This window comes from Salvelinus sp. IW2-2015, linkage group LG2 (genome assembly GCF_002910315.2).
Source record: "Salvelinus sp. IW2-2015 linkage group LG2, ASM291031v2, whole genome shotgun sequence".
Classification (NCBI taxonomy): Eukaryota; Metazoa; Chordata; class Actinopteri; order Salmoniformes; family Salmonidae; genus Salvelinus; species Salvelinus sp. IW2-2015.
In genome coordinates this window covers 35,273,364-35,291,831 of record NC_036839.1, presented here as the reverse complement: position 1 = coordinate 35,291,831, position 18,468 = coordinate 35,273,364, and the positions used below count along the sequence as shown (strand labels likewise).

Below are 18,468 nucleotides of genomic sequence, written 5' to 3'. Positions count from 1 at the left end.
CCCTCCTGTAGTTCCCTGTTCACTCATGACTGCACGACCAGGCACGACTCCAACACCATCATTAAGTTTGCTGATGACACAACAGCCTGATCACCGACAAGACAGCCTATAGGGAGGAGGTCAGAAACCTGGCCGTGTTGTGCCAGGCCAACAACCTYTCCCTCATCGTGATCAAGACAAAGGAGATGATTGTGGACTACAGGAAAAGGAGGACCGAGCACACCCCCATTCTCATCGACCTGGCTGTAGTGGAGTAGGTTGAGAGCTTCAAGTTCGTTGGTGTCCACATCGCCAGCAAACATGGTCCAAGCACACCAAAACAGTCATGAAGAGGTCATGGCAAAACCTATTCCTCCTCAGGAGACTGAAAAGATTTGGCACGGGTACTCAGATCTTTAAAAGTTCTACAGCTGCACCGAGAGCATCATGACTGGATGTATCACTGCCTGGTATGGCAACTGCTCGGCCTCCGACCGCAAGGCACTACAGAGGGTAGTGCGTACGGCCCAGTACATCACTGGGGCCAAGCTTCCTGCCATCCAGGACCTCTATACCAGGCGGTGTCAGAGGAAGGCCCTAAAAATTGTCAAAGACTCCAGCCACCCAAGTCATAGACGGTTCTCTCTGCTACCACATGGCAAGCGGTACAGGAGCACCAAGTGTAGGTCCAAGAGGCTTCTAAACAGCTTCTACCCCAAGCCATAAGACTCCTTCCAATCTAATCATCTAATCAAATGGCTACCCAGACTAAAACGATTACCTGTTTCGTTAAAGACACTGCCACATGTGCGGAGTCTCATTCTGGTCACTCAAATCAAAATCAAAATTTTATTAGTCACATACACATGGTTAGCAGATGTTAATGCGAGTGTAGCGAAATGCTTGTGCTCTAGTCGACAATGCAGTAATAACCAACAAGTAATCAACCTAACAATTCCACAACTACTACCTTATACACACACAAGTGTAAAGGGATAAAGAATATGTACATAAAGATATATGAATGAGGGTGGTACAGAACGGCATAGGCAAGATGCAGTAGATGGTATAGAGTACGGTATATACATATGAGATGAGTACTGTAGGGTATGTAAACATAAAGTGGCATAGTTTAAAGTGGCTAGTGGTACATGTATTACATAAAGATGGCAAGATGCAGTAGATGATATAGAGTACAGTATTAACATATGAGATGGTAATGTAGGGTATGTAAACATTAATTAAGTGGCATTGTTTAAAGTGGCTAGTGGTACATTTTTACATAATTTCCATCAATTCCCATTTTTAAAGTGGCTGGAGTTGAGTCAGTATGTTGGCAGCGGCCGCTAAATGTTTATGGTGGCTGTTTAACAGTCTGATGGCCTTGAGATAGAAGCTGTTTTTCAGTCTCTCGGTCCCTGCTTTGATGCACCTGTACTGACCTCGCGCTTCTGGATGATAGCGGGGTGAACAGGCAGTGGCTTGGGTGGTTGTTGTCCTTGATGATCTTTATGGCCTTCCTGTGACATCGGGTGGTGTAGGTGTCCTGGAGGGCAGGTAGTTTGCCCCCGGTGATGCGTTCTGCAGACCTCACTACCCTCTGGAGAGCCTTACGGTTGTGGCGGAGGCAGGTTGCCGTACCAGGCGGTGATACAGCCCGACAGGATGCTCTCGATTGTGCATCTGTAGAAGTTTTGTGAGTGCTTTTGGTGACAAGCCGAATTCTTCAGCCTCCTGAGGTTGAAGAGGCGCTGCTGCGCCTTCTCACGACGCTGTCTGTGTGGGTGGACCAATTCAGTTTGTCCGTGATGTGTACACCGAGGAACTTAAAACTTTCCACCTTCTCCACTACTGACCCGTCGATGTGGATAGGGGGTGCTCCCTCTGCTGTTTCCTGAAGTCCACAATCATCTCCTTTGTTTTGTTGACGTTGAGTGTGAGGTTATTTTCCTGACACCACACTCCGAGGGCCCTCACCTCCTCCCTGTAGGCCGTCTCGTCGTTGTTGGTAATCAAGCCTACCACTGTAGTGTCATCCGCAAACTTGATGATTGAGTTGGAGGCGTGCATGGCCACGCAGTCGTGGTGAACAGGGAGTACAGGAGAGGGCTCAGAACGCACCCTTGTGGGCCCCAGTGTTGAGGATCAGCGGGTGGAGATGTTGTTACCTACCCTCACCACCTGGGGGCGGCCCGTCAGGAAGTCCAGGACCCAGTTGCACAGGGCGGGGTCGAGACCCAGGGTCTCGAGCTTGATGACGAGTTTGGAGGGTACTATGGTGTTAAATGCTGAGCTGTAATCGATGAACAGCATTCTCACATGGGTATTCCTCTTGTCCAGATGGGTTAGGGCAGTGTGCAGTGTGGTTGCGATTGCGTCGTCTGTGGACCTATTGGGTCGGTAAGCAAATTGGAGTGGGTCTAGGGTGTCCGGTAGGGTGGAGGTGATATGGTCCTTGACTAGTCTCTCAAAGCACTTCATGATGACGGAAGTGAGTGCTACGGGGCGGTAGTCGTTTAGCTCAGTTACCTTAGCTTTCTTGGGAACAGGAACAATGGTGGCCCTCTTGAAGCATGTGGGAACAGCAGACTGGGATAAGGATTGATTGAATATGTCCGTAAACACACCAGCCAGCTGGTCTTCGCATGCTCTGAGGACGCGGCTGGGAATGCCGTCTGGGCCTGCAGCCCTGCGAGGGTTAACACGGTTTAAATGTTTACTCACCTCGGCTGCAGTGAAGGAGAGCCCGCAGGTTTTGGTAGGGGCCGTGTCAGTGGCACTGTATTGTCCTCAAAGCGGGCAAAAAAGTTGTTTAGGTCTGGGAGCAAGACATCCTGGTCCGCGACGGGCTGGTTTTCTTTTTGTAATCCGTGATTGACTGTAACCTGCCACATACCTCTTGTGTCTGAGCTGTTGAATTGCGACTCGATTTTGTCTCTGTACTGGGACTTAGCCTGTTTGATTGCCTTGCGGAGAGAATAGCTACACTGTTTGTATTCGGTCATGCTTCCGGTCACCTTGCCCGGTTAAAAGCAGTGGTTCGCGCTTTCAGTTTCACGCGAATGCTGCCGTCAATCCACGGTTTCTGGTTTGGAATGTTTTAATCGTTGCTGTGGGTACGACATCGTCAATGCACTTCCTAATGAACTCGCTCACCGAATCAGCATATTCGTCAATATTGTTGTTGGACGCAATGCGGAACATATTCCAATCCGCGTGATCGAAGCAGTCTTGAAGCGTGGAATCAGATTGGTCGGACCAGCGTTGAACAGACCTGAGCGCGGGAGCTTGTTGTTTTAGTTTCTGTTTGTAGGCAGGAATCAACAAAATGGAGTCTGGTCAGCTTTTCCGAAAGGGGGCGGGGAGGGCCTTATATGCGTCGCGGAAATTAGTTTAACAATGATCTAGGGTTTTTCCAGCCCTGGTAGCACAATTGATATGCTGATAGAATTTAGGGAGTTTTTGTTTTTAGATTAGCCTTGTTAAAATCCCAGCTACGATGAATGCAGCCTCAGGGTGTGTGGTTTCCAGTTACAAAGAGTCAGATAAAGTTCGTTCAGGGCCATCGATGTGTCTGCTTGGGGGGGAATATATACGGCTGTGATTATGATTGAAGAGAATTCCCTTGGTAGATAATGCGGTCGACATTTTATTGTGAGGAGTTCTAGATCAGGTGAACAGAATGACTTGAGTTCCTGTGTGTTGTTATGATGATCACACCACGTCTCGTTAATCATAAGGCATACCCCCCCGCCCTCTTCTTACCAGAAAGATGTTTGTTTCTGTCGGCGCGATGCATGAAGAAACCAGCTGGCTGCACCGACTCCGTTAGCTTCTCTTGAGTTAGCCATGTTTCCGTGAAGCAGAGCACGTTGCAATCCCTGATGTCTCTCTGGAAATGCTACCCGTGCTCGGATTTCATCAACCTTATTGTCAAGAGACTGGACATTGGCGAGTAGTATGCTAGGGAGTGGAGCGCGATGTGCCCGTCTCGAAGCCTGGCCAGAGACCGCCTCGTTTGCCCCTTTTACGGCGTCGCACAGGGTCGCCGGCTGGGATCAGATCCATTGTATTGGGTGGAAGGCAAAACACTGGATCCGTTTCGGGAAAGTCATATTCCTGGTAGGAACGATGATGAGTTGACGTTAATCGTATATTCAGTAGTTCCTCCCGACTGTATGTAATGAAACCTAAGATTACCTGGAGGGTACCGATGTAAGAAATATAACACATAAAAAAACAAAATACTGCATATTTTCCAAGGAACGCGAAGCGAGGCGGCCATCTCGTTTCGGCGCCGGATATTCAGGACAGTCCAGACAGTAGTAGGTCAGCTTCCCTTTGGAAATAATTCCTTCAATAACAGAACAACAGTAGGAAGCACTATAAAACTAAATCCTTGATCCATGGTAACAGGTGAGAACATTGTGCTGCTGAGCAACACTAACATGGCAGCCACTAACCAAGTCAGAATAAGTGTCAATGACAAAGTACTCTGTTCGGGTATACCTGGCACCTGCCTACCCATAACCCCCTGATCACATCCCAAACTCTGACCCCATGTCCCTCCCATCTATATGTGTAATAGCCTAGCTCTCTGTGTCTCTTTGTGTCTGTGTGTTAAAAGCCGTGTGTGGATGGTGAGATCACAGTACGCTCAACCAGTTGATTAATTAGGGGAATCTCAGGTCAACATCTCTAATTGACAGGAGTTAGCTAGGGGCTGCTTGCTTGTTTGTTAGCCATCCCCATAATTCTCTATCTGTGTCTCCTCGACAACATTGATCGTTAGTGTGTTGAAATTGTGGAAACAAGCTGGACACACACACATGGATTGATTTCTGTCTCTGTATCTGTTTCTCTCTATACCTATAATTCTCAGACAAGCTCAGGGATTTGGAGACAGAATGGACAAAGAGACAGATGGGAATCAGAGTAGGAAAAAAGAGAGACTGAGATAACTATAGGGAGCAGAATTATATCACTGAGGGGAATCCAAGCTGATGAGTAAGCAGTGGCGTTGACAGACTTACATCACTTCCTCTTCGTCTCGTAGCCGACCATGTCTAACACACTCAGCCACTAAATCCTGCAAATCACTGCCAAACTCAATGCATTACACAGATGAATTGCAATTTACTGCTGTGGTACACACATACAAAGCAGTAATTACAGTATGAATGTGACAGTATGACTGTGACTACCTCATAAAGCTGGTTGAGAGAATGCCAAGAGTGTGCAATGCTATCATCAAGGCAAAGGGTGGCTACTTTGAATAATCTCAAATATAAAATATATTTTGATTTGTTTAACACTTTTTTGGTTACTACATGATTCCATATGTGTTATTTAATAGTTTAGATGTCTTCGCTATTATTCTACAATGTAGAAAATAGTAAAAATAAAGAAAAACCCTGGAATGAGTAGGTGTGTCCAAACTTTTGACTGGTACTGTACATATAGATTGCATTTGGATTACTGTTACGTTCTTGATTTCTTTGTTGTACTTTTTATTTATTTCTATTTATTTTACATTTTAATTATTTGTGTACTTGTTTGACATTTTACTGCATTGTTAGGCGTTGGTAACATAAGCATTTCACTGCACCCGCTATAACATCTTCTAAACTGTGTACTCGACCAATAAACTTTGATTTTGACACACAGACACACACACAAAACACAGTAATATCAGTATGACTGTGAACTGATTGACTAGCCTAGTCTGTCTAGCTCTGGACAGAAAATATGTGAATGGACCATTCTCTCAAACAGCACTAGCCATTAGAACTACCTTTAATAGAGATCCTGGATCAGAACCTCTAMTTTAAAAAGGTTCGGTCAGTACTTTGCCTTTAAGACAAAACTTACTGAAAAGGCTAGTCTCAGAACAGTTGCTGACGCATCCACAGATCTACAGTCAGATTCTCTCTTCTTTCCTTTCTGTCTCTCTTCCAACTTCTGCTAATGTTGTAAGTTCTCTCCTGAAAAACAAGTAGGTTGGCAATGTGAACAGGTCAGGTTAGGTGCAGAAATACAGGCGGATTTGCATATAGGACAACCTCAAGCCTGTCAAGTGATCTACTAACCCTATGCAAACATCACTGTGTGGATACACAAATATCTTTCAAAAAATTKGTTTTAAACATATTATTTTCCTGGAATTTTATCGAATCACAAAATGTCTGTTTGAATTCAAACAAGGAAATGTTAATATTTAGGCCTGGAGCTACATCGTGTAAATACTCAAATACATTGTAGTTTATCCTAAAGTTGAACTTCAACACAGAATAAAGCCTGGAGCAGCCCGTCAAGCACTCATTCTCTGTCTCATGAACATGCTGATAGGGAGCAGCGAGCACGCCAGTAAGCCTGCAACGTTTGCTCCTGAAGGGGAGGGGGGAGACTGTGTGTTTAGAGGGTGGACTCACAAACAGCAAAGAGATATTCGTTAGCAGATTATGAAACTGACTGTAATATAGCCTTATTGCATATGACTATGCCTTGTGAGACTTCTAATATGAATTGGACAGGCCAGAACTGCTAGGATGGGACAGACACTGCTGTTAAAGACTCAGTCATGGCAGAGCTCAGTCACGGCAGAGCCTCTGAATGTGACTCTATAGACCAGACAGCATTATGTAAGATGACATGGCTATGGAGAGTGAGAAAACAAATCAGGGATTTCCGTCTGTGTGTGTGAGTGAGAGTGAGCGAGAAGAGGATTTCATCCAATCAGATGTTATTGGCAATGCATTAGGCAAGCTCCTGCCCTTCCAGCTAAATACTGTCTGTCTCTCGCTCAGCATCTTTGACAGGATCTAAAGGACCCGGAACTCTGATGACATCATCATCCACTTGCTCTGTTGAAAATAGCTCCTCAAATTCCACCACTTCCTCATCTTTCCTGTGGTGTTTATTTTTTGTTTGWTTATTTCGATGCCCATTAGATTTTGCAGAAGCAGCAGCTACTCTTCCTGGGGTCCACAAAAAAACATGACAAGTAACAAAGCACTGATACAAGGACAGTCACAGAAATGTAAAATTCAACAAAACACAAAAAATAAGTGTATTAGAGTGTGTCCCCTTACAGTCCCCGCCATTCCATRAGATGTTGTTTAATCCGATTTTTAAAGGTCATTTTGCTGTTTGCTTGAGTAATTGGAGATGAAAGGGAGTTCCATGGATGGCTCTGTATAATACTGTGCGTTGCAGTGAATTCGTTTTGGACTTGGGGACTGGGAAGAGACCCTAGTGGCATATATATGGGTGTCTAAGTTGAATGTTATTTGATCATGCAGACAATCTGGAACTTTCATCACAGTATTATTTCTCATAAAAACTAGAAGCAGTTCATCTCTCGTCAACCCTCAACCAGGAAAGACTGGCATGCATGTTGTTGATGAAGCAGTGTAAAGCAACAATTTTAAAATAACTGAAATTGGATGTTTGTTGATGTTGCAGAGAAAAGGTAGGTCTTATAGCGTTGCCCACTCAGTCCATACAGTTGATTATGACAGCGGGTTTCAATCGCCACAAGACATGGCTCAAACTACCACGGTACATCATGTCCCTGTTGACCAACGAGTCAAATGAATTAGTATAGTAGACTACAATGCACCATATTTAGATCATATTGATTCACAACAGGAAAACGTRAACTAGGGAGAAAACAGCTCATTAAAATGGGAAAAATGTTGATTTCAACGTGCTATCACGTGGTGCGGTAAACAATAAAACACAAGGTGCATCATATTTGTTAATCAATGACTCACCAACTGCAAAACAATCTCCGGTTTGAGCTCTCAAATTTCCATCAAACCCGGCAAAACGGTGACGGTTAACGGGTCTGGATGTAGCGTCCGGTCTGCTTGGAGAAACCGCCAACCAACTGTTCTGTCTAGAGTGCGTTTCCCATTCCCAAAATGTGTCTTGAGCAGATCCTGCTAAACGCAAAGGGTTGGCATCCCCAAACTCAGCTGATTCAATGCACTCGAGCGGAGCTAGGAGAGTGCACTTCCTGCTCTTAGGGAAAGGGGGATGAATAGCTACGACCGTTTAGGAGCAGTATTTATCTTCACAAGCTATAAAAGCCCCTCACAAGGTCACTTAAACGTCTTCATGAATAAACGAGTCAGCAGTGGTGGTAAACCTGTTTCTTGCATTCAGTTTTCAAATTTGAAAGTATTATTCTCTCTTGTCTCACTGCCACCCCCGGCTTTGGTACATTCCGGGATGTGCGATGTTTACAAACCTCTCGAGTCACTGTCAGGTATTGGTCAAAGCTGGGGCGAAGAGGACTGACAAAATAACTGCCCACAAGCTGCATGTTTAATATGTTACTTTTTATCAAGCAATCGTTTTCATTACATGTTTACAGAGACAATTAAGTAACGTGTGTAACTATTCAGTGCACATCAACCTATCCCCTGCCTCGTTTTCATTACATTTTTACAGTCATTTTTGAGACAATGAAGTGATGTGTTTAACTATTAAGTAGACATCAACCATACCCTCTGGCTCTGCAAACACTTCACAGTGCAGTAGATAAACTACAAATAAAAGACAAATTACAATGTTTTTTTAATTGCTCTTTACTGATGTGGTTATTAAATGGTTATTATACAGCAATACCTATATGGTTAATTCACACACACATTTATATAACTGCCAAAATAATGGAAACACGAGTTAATGAGGGATAGGCATACAAAGTATATTGAAAGCACTTCCACTCAGGTGTGGCTCCTGAGTTAATTAAGCAATGAACAGTCCATCATGCTTAGGRTCATGTATAAAATGCTGTGCAGGCCATTATTTTGGCTATAGGATGACAATGCCCCCATCCAGTGGCGTAGGCAGAAATCAGTTGATGGCAGAAATCAGTTGATGGCACATAATAAACCATAGACCTATTAGACTAGAACATGATGCCCTGATATAGTCTAGCGGTTAAGAGCATGATTTCTGAAAGTGTTGAATGAAAACATTGTTGTAGTGCTGATCGTTGTCTCTGAATGTACTGAAAATCTCTTTAAGGCCCTTGATTAGACCAATGCAATGCAATCAGTGATTGATATAGGGGGACTGGCCAGCCTTCATGGCAAAATCACTGATATCAAATAACTTGGCAAATTCTCCAACATCCTCTTCTATGCACGGTCTCTTTAAAAAAAAATTACACTGAGCTTTGTTTGGCCATTTTACTTGTTTTTGCTAGCTAAGTTGACTAGTGAGTCTTAGCTAGCTAACARTGAGTAGCCTACACAGTGTAGCCTAGCCAACACAGCAATAGCTACTGTTTACCGCACATGGTATCAGCATGAAGTGACACGTGCCAGAACCCACCCTTTATTTAGAAATTGATAAGCTAATTGTTTCGTTTTTCTGAATTAGTTTAACAGTTAATAATCAATAAATTAAAATTCATTATATAGGCCTAAATTAAAATAGATTTTAGTACAGCACTCGATTTTATGTAAGATGTCCTTGAGTATTCTGAAAAGCATCTGCCAAATAAAATTTATTAATATTAATATAAATGTCCCTTTCGATGTCCCACCCCCTCCCTACTGCTTGCTATGAATTCTATCTGATGGTGTATGCATGTTTAGACCAGTGCTTGACTTGTACTGAAATAAGTGCCGGTACTCATTTTGGGTGCCGGTACTATTTATATTTAAGTGAACTCCTCAATACTTTTGTGCTAATATTCTATAGGAGGTGAAGGAACTCAAGCAGAAGAAAATTTGAGGTGCCGGTACTCAGTTCCGGTGAGCTCCTGCCGAGGTCAAGTACTGTGCTTAGGTAAAAAGAAAAATAATGTCCCATTTGGAAAATATTATAATAATTTTTTGCTCAATCTGATTGGGTRGACTTGCCCACCCAGGCCCACCCCTGCCTACGCCACTGCCCCCATCCACAGGGCAGGAGTGGTCACGTAATGGTTTGATGAGCATGAAAACGATGTAAACCATATGCCATCTCAGTCACCAGATCTCAACCCAATCGAACACTTATGGGAGATTCTGGAGCGGCGCCTGAGAGTGTTTTCCACCACCTTCAACAAAGCACGAAATAATGGAATTTCTCGAGGAAGATGGGTGTCGCACACCTCCGATAGAGTTCCAGACACTTGTAGAATCTATGCCAAGGTACATTGAAGCTGTTCTGATTCACGGTAGGCCTACATCCTACTAAGACACTTTATGTTGCTGTTTCCTTTATTTTGGCAGTTACTTGTATATATTATAGCAGCAGATGAAAGGGTCCAAAGTCAGGGTCCCTCATCCATTGTTGCACCTGTTGGTGACCCCGCCCATACCTGTACCTGTCTATCTACCACAAACTCCCCCTGGGGCTCCTGTGTTGCTGGAGGCAACAGCGCCAGGTACACAGGTGTGTCAGCCCCCTCCGCAGGCGTCTTGGTCCCGTTGGGATAGGTCATGTCAGACTTCACCCAGCCCGGGCAGCAGGAGTTTATCAGAATCCCTCTCTGAGGCATCTCTCTTCTTAGCCTGCGGGCCTGGATCCGGGTAAGGGCCATCAGGCCTATTTTGGACACCCCATAGACTGAATTTGGCCAGCCCTTGTTGATGTGGTCTCCAGCTTTGGCCTCAGCAACAAAGCGCTTCATCAGAGCCACTAGCTCCTCCTCTGTGATGTCATCACTGCAGAGCCTGGCCTGGAGGTCCGGAGAACACATATAGAGGGTGATATAGCCCACGATGCTGGCAACATTCACTATCCTCCCTATAACAGACAGACAGATAGTTAAGTTAAATTAAAGGAAAAATCATATGGAGATTAATTAAGTGATTTGGCATGGGTGTTGTTAGGCCCAAAACGAAGTCGAGATAATGTCTAGATGCTTTTTATAGTGGAGATCACGTTTATAAAGTGCCTGGCTGGGCTGATGAGACAGTGGATTGCGCAGTCAGATGGAACAGAGTAAATAAGCATTTTAACGTCATAGATTTAGCCRGCGGTAACTTGMGTAATAGACACCGGCTGGAATGCGGTTTTAACCAATCAGCATTCAGGATTAGACCCACCCATTGTACAATTAAGTGATAATGCCTGAGAAGCCGGTATTTGGAGRATATATTGGCACGGGTGTTGTTCGTCTCAGGCCGGCAAACCGCGCCAATATATTCTCCAAACAACGGCTTCGAGGGCATTATCACTTTTATACAACGGGTTAGCAATATATTAAAATAATGATTGACATATTTTAATTAAAAACGTTGTTTTGATGAATTTATTCATACTATTTCATCCTTCMACAAGATATAGTCCTGACACAAATCTAGGCTTGCTACCCAAGCCGGCTGGTCGGTCGTTCGTTCTATTGGTTCGGTTGCCAGAGATGCAACCAAGTCGTTCCGTCTTTTTGTTCTGTATCTATGGACGCGACCCAAGTCGTTCGTTCTAAATGTTCTATTGCCATACTGGCTGGCAACATTCTTATGCCTTGCTTGCTATCTAACTAACTACGGCTAATTTACAGTCACGTCAAAAAAGTGCAGCCAGAATAACGAATTTGTTTAAGCTGTTTTCCAGTTACATTTATTTGGATACATCCATAACAATGAGCTAATAAGGCGCGATTTCGGCTGGCATAGAAAATGTGCTCACTCGTCAGAACACTGTTGTTCAGAGGAGCTAGCCAACAACACAGCTAAYACTATCACTTCAAACTGAAGCTGGAAAGACTGCAAACTAGCTGCACTTCRTTTCGTTTTACCTTTTTTTCCAAATGATATTTATTTGTATATATCCATAAAAATAATGCCAGCTGAGTCATGRTTTCGACTGGCTGAGAAACGCTGCCTGCCTGTCTGTCTCCTCCCGACTCCCAATACGTATATTACTATTGGACAGCTGGAAATCGAATTTGAATATTGAAACAATGACAGTGGATTGAGCAGTGAGATGGAACAGATAAATAGGCATTTTAAGGTAATATATTTAAGATTTAGCCTTTGGTAACTTGTGGAATAGACACCGGCTGGAATGCAGTTTTAACCAATCACTATTCAGGATTAGACCCACCCATCGTACAATAAAAAATCATCACTGGGTACACTACCAAATAAGGGATAGTTTCCCCCATGAAACAAGGGTTTTACCATCTTTCTTCAGGAGAGGGAGAAATTCATTGCACATGTCTCTGGTGGCGAAGAAGTTGGTTTGGAGAATGCGTTCTGCTTGGCTGCCAAAGGATGCAGGGTCACCTCCTGGACACAGAGGGAGCTATTAGTTCACTTTAAAATGGCACTGCATCCCAGGCCAGCTAACACACAATACCCTTATTGCAGGGTTTCCAAAACTCGGTCCTGGGGCTAGTTTAGTTTTTTGCCYGAGCACTACACAGCTGATTCAAATAACCAACTCATCATTAAGCTTTGATTATTTGAATCAGCTGTGTATTGCTAGTGTGTCATAGACTTATGGTGTGTGTTTGTGTAACATTAATGTGTAGTTACGTTTTGGGGCGATGCCTGCGTTGTTGATCAGCACATCCAGACCCCCGTACTCCTTCATGAAATGCTGCCGGGCCGCCTGGATGCTGACCGGGTCTGTGATGTCCAGCTGGAGGAGTCTGGGCTTGAGTCCCTCCCTCTGCAGATCCTCGACAACAATGGCCCCCCTCTGGACGTCCCGGGCACTCAGATACACATCCCCTTTAAAGCCCTGGCACAACGCCTGCACTATGGCTAACCCCAGGCCACGTGTGGAGCCAGTGACCAGAACCACCTGTGGACCAGACATCACCTCAGAGAGAGAAAAATCAAAAGCTATAGATTCAGAAAGTTATAGAGCAGGGGTATTCAAATATTACCCTACGAGGTCTGGAGAACTTCTGTTGTACCTGATAATGAATTTCACAAACACTGGTTTCCCAGGTCTAAACCAGTCCCTGATTAGAGGGGAAGAATAAAGTAAAAATATCTATGGAACTGGCTTCAAGGTCCAGATTTGAATTTGAGGGCTAGTCTGAGCTACCGGTAAACATACAATTCACAATACATTAACATGTGTTTAACATGTCGCCAATATACATTAAAGGTATGTTGCTCCAGCACAGGGCTAGCATGCCTAATTCAACTAATCAAGGTTGATTTGGTAGTTTAATCAGTTGTTTTAGTGCTGATCTAGAACATTAGCTGGCACACCGTAAAATAGATTTGAAAAATCCATCATATCCACAATCTAAACATACATTAAAATGGAACTCCCTGAGCAATTTAAACAGTGCAGATTATAATTAACTTACACCAGTGAATAAAGAATAATTTGTATTCAGATGTATCACTTACCAGTGTGAATGTATAAACTGTTACAACGTAGTATGGAGCACACCACCGTCTTTGCAGCTAGCACAGTATGGATTGATACACCTAGAAGTGGCAGAGCATATTCTCTTTAATTAGTGGAGGTCTAGAATGTGACAAAATGTCACCGTACTTTTTCAGCTAACAAGCTCGCACTGTTTCTCCCTCTTATCTCCCCCTAATCTTCTTCCTCATTCCTTCCTCCCACCCACCCACCCGCTTCCCTTCCCCAACCTCTCTTATAAACCCAAAGTGGGAGTTTTATCTCAAAAGTGGGAGTTTTATCTCAAAAGAAAGATACATTAATAATCCATTATGAACAGCAACTTACAGTATCATTCAACACAATAACGGTCAGAGAAGTAGAAGCCCTGCCCGAGCATTCGATTTCTTCAAGGTGCTGGTGATGACAGGAAGGAACAACTGAGATCAAGATTCAAGACACAACATGCAACATACAGTACAAGTCAAAAGTTTGGACACACCTACTCGTTCAAGGTTTTTTCTTTATTTTTACTATTTTCTACATTGTAGAATAACAATTAAGACATCAACACTATGAAATAACACACATTTAATAATTATGTATTAACCAAAAAAGTGTTAAACAAATCAAAATATATTTTATATTTGCGATTCTTCAATGTACCCACCCTTTGCCTTGATGACAGCTTTGCACACACTTGGCATTGCATAGTCCACAATGCATAGTAGAAGCTGTTAAGAAGTATTTTGGTCCTACGGCTCCGCTACTGCTTGCCGTGCGGTAGCAGAGTGAACAGTCTATGACTGGGGTGACTGGAGTCTGACAATTTTTAGAGCCTTCCTCTGACATCTCCTRGTATAGAGGTCCTGGATGGCAGGCACCTTCACCCCAGTGATGTACTGGGCCGTACGCACTACCCTCTAAGGTGCCTTGTGGTCGGAGGCTGAGCAGTTGTCGTACCAGGCAGTGATGCAACCAGTCAGGATGCTCTCGATGTTGCAGCTGTAGAACCTTGTGAGGATCTGAGGACCCATGTCAAATCTTTTTAGTTTCCTGAGGGGCAATAGGCTTTGTTGTGCCCTCTTCACAACAGTCTTGGTGTTTGGACCATTCTAGTTTGTTGGTGATGTGGAACTTGAAGCTCTCAACCTGCTCCACTACAGACCCATGCATGACAATGGGTGCGTGCTCGCTCCTTCTTTTACTGTAGTCAACAATCATCTCCTTTGTCTTGATTACGTTGAGGGAGAGGTTGTTATTCTGGCACCACACGTCCAGTTCTCTGACTTCCTCCCTATAGGCTGTCTCGTCGTTGTCAGTGATCAAGCCTACCACTGTTGTGTCATCTGCAAACGTAATGATGGTGTTGGAGTCGTGCCTGGCCAAGCAGTCATAAGTGAACAGGGAGTACAGGAGAGGACTGAGCACGCATCCCTGAGGGGCTCCAGTGTTGAGGATCAGCGTGGCAGATGTGTTGTTACCTACCCTTACCACCTGGGGGCGGCCCGTCAGAAATTCCAGGATCCAGTTGCAGAGAGAGGTGTTTAGTCCCAGGATCCTTAGCTTAGTGATGAGCTTTGAGGGCACTATGGTGTTGAACGCTGAGATGTAGTCAATGAATAGCATTCTCACGTAGGTGGTCCTTTTGTCCAGGGGTGAAAGGGCAGTTTGGAGTGCAATAGAGATTGCATCATCTGTGGATCTGTTTGGGCRGTATGCAAATTGGAGTGGGTCTAGGGTTTCTGGAATAATAGTGTGCATGTGAGCCATGACCATCCTTCCKTTCAAAGCACTTCATGGCTACGGACGTGAGTGCTACCGGTCTGTAGTCATTTAGGCAGGTTACCTTAGTGTTCTTGGGCACAGGGACTATGGTGATCTGCTTGAAACATGTTGGTATTACAGACTCAATCAGGGACATGTTGAAAATGTCAGTGAAGACACCTGCCAGTTGGTCAGCACATGCCCGGAGCACCCGTCCTGGTAATCCGTCTGGCCCATCGGCCTTGTGAATGTTTAAAGGTCATACTTACGTCGGCTACAGAGAGCGTGATCACACAGTCGTCCAGAACAGCTGATGCTCTCATGCATGCCTCAGTGTTGCTTGCCTCAAAGCGAGCATAGAAGTGATTTAGCTCATCTGGTATGCTCGTGTCACTGGGCAGCTCRCGGCTGTGCTTCCCTTTGTAGTCTGTAATAGTTTGCAGGCCCTGCCACATCCGAYGAGCGTCGGAGCCGGTGTAGTACGATTCAATCTTAGTCCTATATTGGTGCTTTGCCTGTTTGACGGTTCGTCTGAGGGTGTAGCGGGATTTCATATAAGCGTCCGGGTTAGAGTCCCACTCCTTGAAGGCAGCAGYTCAGTGTGGATGTTGCCTGTAATCCATGGCTTCTGGTTGGGGTATGTACGTACAGTCACTGTGGGGACGACGTCATCGATGCACTTATTGATGAAGCCAGTGACTGATGTGGTGTACTCCTCAATGCCATCGGAGGAATCCCAGAACATATTCCAGTCTGTGCTAGCACAACAGTCCTGTAGCTTAGCATCTGCGTCATCCGACCACTTTTTTTATTGATCAAGTCACTGGTGCTTCCTACTTTAGTTTTTGCTTGTAAGCAGGAATCAGGATGATGGAATTATGGTCAGATTTGCCAAAAGGGGCAGCGAGGGAGAGCTTTGTACACGTCTCTGTTTGTGGAGTAAAGATGATATAGATTTATTTTCCCCTCTGGTTGCACATTTAACATGTGGATAKAAATTAGGCAAGACTGCTTTCAATTTCCTTGCATTAAAGTCCCAGGCCACTAGGAGTGCCGCCTCTGGGTGGGCGTTTTCCTGTTTGCTGACTGCGGTCTTAGTGCCAGCATCCATCTGTGGTTGTAAATAAACAGTCACGAAAAATATAGATGAAAACTCTCTTGRCAAATAGTGTGGTCTACAGCTTATCATGAGGTACTCTACTTCAGGCGAGCAAAATCTAGAGACTTCCTTAGATTTTGTGCACCAGCTGTTTATAAACATACCCAGACCGTCCCYCCTCGTCTTACCGGAGTGTGCTGTTCTATCTAGCCGGTGCAGCGTATATCCCGCCAGCTGAATGTTATACATGTCTGTCATTCAGCCACGATTCGGGGAAACATAAGATATTACAGTTTTTGATGTCCCGTTGGTAGGATATTCGTGATCGTACCCCTTTTAAATTATTGTCAAATGATCGTTGGCAATTAATATTGATGGTAAAGTCAGATTTCCCACTCACCGTCGGTGGAGCCTTATTAAAAGGCACCCCGCCCTGTGTCCTCTATACCTGCAATTCTTTCTCCTGCCAATGACGGGGATATTGTCCTTGTCGGGTGTCTTATGCATATCCTGTGCGTCCTGCTTTTTGAAGAAAAAATCTTTGTCTAATCTGAGGTGAGTGATCGCTGTCCTGATATCCAGAGGCTCTTTTTTGCAATACGATACGGTGGCAGAAACATTATGTACAAAATAAGTTACAAATAACGCGAAAAACCCCACATAATACAATTGGTTAGGCGCCCGTAAAACGGCTGCCATTTCTTCCAGCGCCATCTTCAACCTGCAGGTCAGGTTGACTGACCTCAAAGAAGAAAAAAAAGTGCACACTCACGGTCCTGCCCCTCAATCTCACTGATGCAGCTCAGCATGCAAACACACAACTCACACCATAGATAGATGTATCAGCAGTTCATGCGTACAGTATTTGGGAATAATCCTGGCTATCCAACGCAACTAATGTTTAGTAGCAGTTTCACTGAACTGCGTCTCAGAGGAAATAGAAAAACAGAATTACAGATCAAAACATTTATTTAATAATTAGTTGATTCTGGCCCATCCACCTCATCGAATAAAAAAGGCTACCTATTTCACATACGTAAGGTAGGGGAGAATATAGAACAGCCAGGCATAGCCATTGACTGGCCACACACAAAAATAAACCATTATTTTTGCAGAAGCAAGACCTGTACTGGTAATCTCAATCAGTTGGACAACTGCATGTAACAACGTTCTTATCCATTTGTGTGCTTTGCACTTTTGACTTTACATGCAGTAACCTTAAAACTGACATGAATGTGGAGTAAATGGACACGCAGCTCATTAGTTTGAAGTGACTTTCATCCAACCTTGCCGACAGCAACACTGAAAAGTGAATCTCATGTTTTGCCACTAGACAGACAAAAAAAATTGTATGCAGCGTGTTCCAACACGTTTGCTCAATGGCACTGGTCTGATAGACTGGTTATTCAAGTATCATAAATTACAGTGCCTTCAAAAAGTATTCAGACCCCTTTACTTTTTCCAAATTGTTACATTACAGGCTAATTCTAAAATTGATTAAATAATAAAATGTCCTCAGCAATATGCACATAATACCCCATACTGACAAAGTGAAAACAGTTTAGACATTTTGGTAAATATATTAAAAAGAAAAAACAGAAATACCTTATTTACATAAGCATTCAGACCCTTTGCTATGAGACTCGAAGTTGAGCTCTGGTGCATCCTGTTTCCATTGATCATCCTTGATATGCATCTAAAACTTGGGAGTCCACCTGTGGTAAATTCAATTGATTGGACATGATTTGGAAGGCACACACCTGTCTATATAAGGTCACACAGTTGACAGTGCATGTCAGAGCAAAAACCAAACCATGAGATCGAAGGAATTGTCGGTAGAGCTCCGAGACAGGAATGTGTCGAGCAACAGATCTGGGGAGGGGTATCAAAAAAATGCCTGCAGCATTGAAGGTCCCCAAGAACACAGTGGCCTCCATCATTCTTAAATGGAAGAAGTTTGGAACCACCAAGACTCTTCCTAGAGCTGGCCACCCGGCCAAACTGAGCAATTKGGGGAGAAGTGCCTTGGTCAGGGAGGTGACCAAGAACCCAATGGTCACTGACAGAGCACTAGAGTTTCTCTGTGGAGATGGGAGAACCTTCCAGGACAACCATCTCTGCAGCACTCCACCAATCAGGCCTTTATGGTAGATTGGCCAGACGGGAGCCACTCCTCAGTAAAAGGCACGAGAGCTCGCTTGGAGTTCGCCAAAAGGCATTTAAAGACTCTCAGACCATGAGAAACAAGATTATCTGGCCTGATGAMACAAAGATTAAACTCTTTGGCCGGAATGCTAAGCGTC

General features: G+C 44.2%; 2 protein-coding genes across 2 annotated transcripts in view; both read right to left on the bottom strand.

The window, feature by feature from the left end:
• LOC111979060 (protein DOP1B-like) overlaps positions 1 to 7,967 on the bottom strand; it is a 51,191-nt gene extending 43,224 nt beyond the window's left edge. Inside the window, 2 exon segments of the mRNA XM_024009353.2 lie at positions 5,851 to 5,963; positions 7,755 to 7,967. The gene's annotated coding sequence lies outside the window, so the exon portion shown is untranslated.
• A 338-nt stretch (positions 7,968 to 8,305) lies between these two features.
• Positions 8,306 to 13,751, bottom strand: LOC111979044 (carbonyl reductase [NADPH] 1). The gene is made up of 5 exons (XM_024009339.2): positions 13,648 to 13,751; positions 13,302 to 13,382; positions 12,468 to 12,756; positions 12,111 to 12,218; positions 8,306 to 10,731 (listed from the first exon to the last, which is right to left on the bottom strand). Exons 3-5 carry the CDS (start codon positions 12,751 to 12,753, stop codon positions 10,256 to 10,258), a joined length of 870 nt encoding a protein of 289 aa, XP_023865107.1. The 5' UTR covers positions 12,754 to 12,756; positions 13,302 to 13,382; positions 13,648 to 13,751; the 3' UTR covers positions 8,306 to 10,255.
• Positions 13,752 to 18,468: the final 4,717 nt, after the last annotated feature.

What these genes read in the sequence shown, in the direction of transcription:
- LOC111979044 (XM_024009339.2), bottom strand. Translation starts at nt 12,753, where the DNA reads ATGTCTGGTCCACAGGTGGTTCTGGTCACTGGCTCCACACGTGGCCTG. An exon ending in CGCAGGCATCGCCCCAAAAC is followed by an intron (nt 12,219 to 12,467) that starts GTAACTACACAT and finishes CTCTGTGTCCAG; the next exon opens with GAGGTGACCCTGCATCCTTT. An exon ending in CCCTCTCCTGAAGAAAGATG is followed by an intron (nt 10,732 to 12,110) that starts GTAAAACCCTTG and finishes TGTCTGTTATAG; the next exon opens with GGAGGATAGTGAATGTTGCC.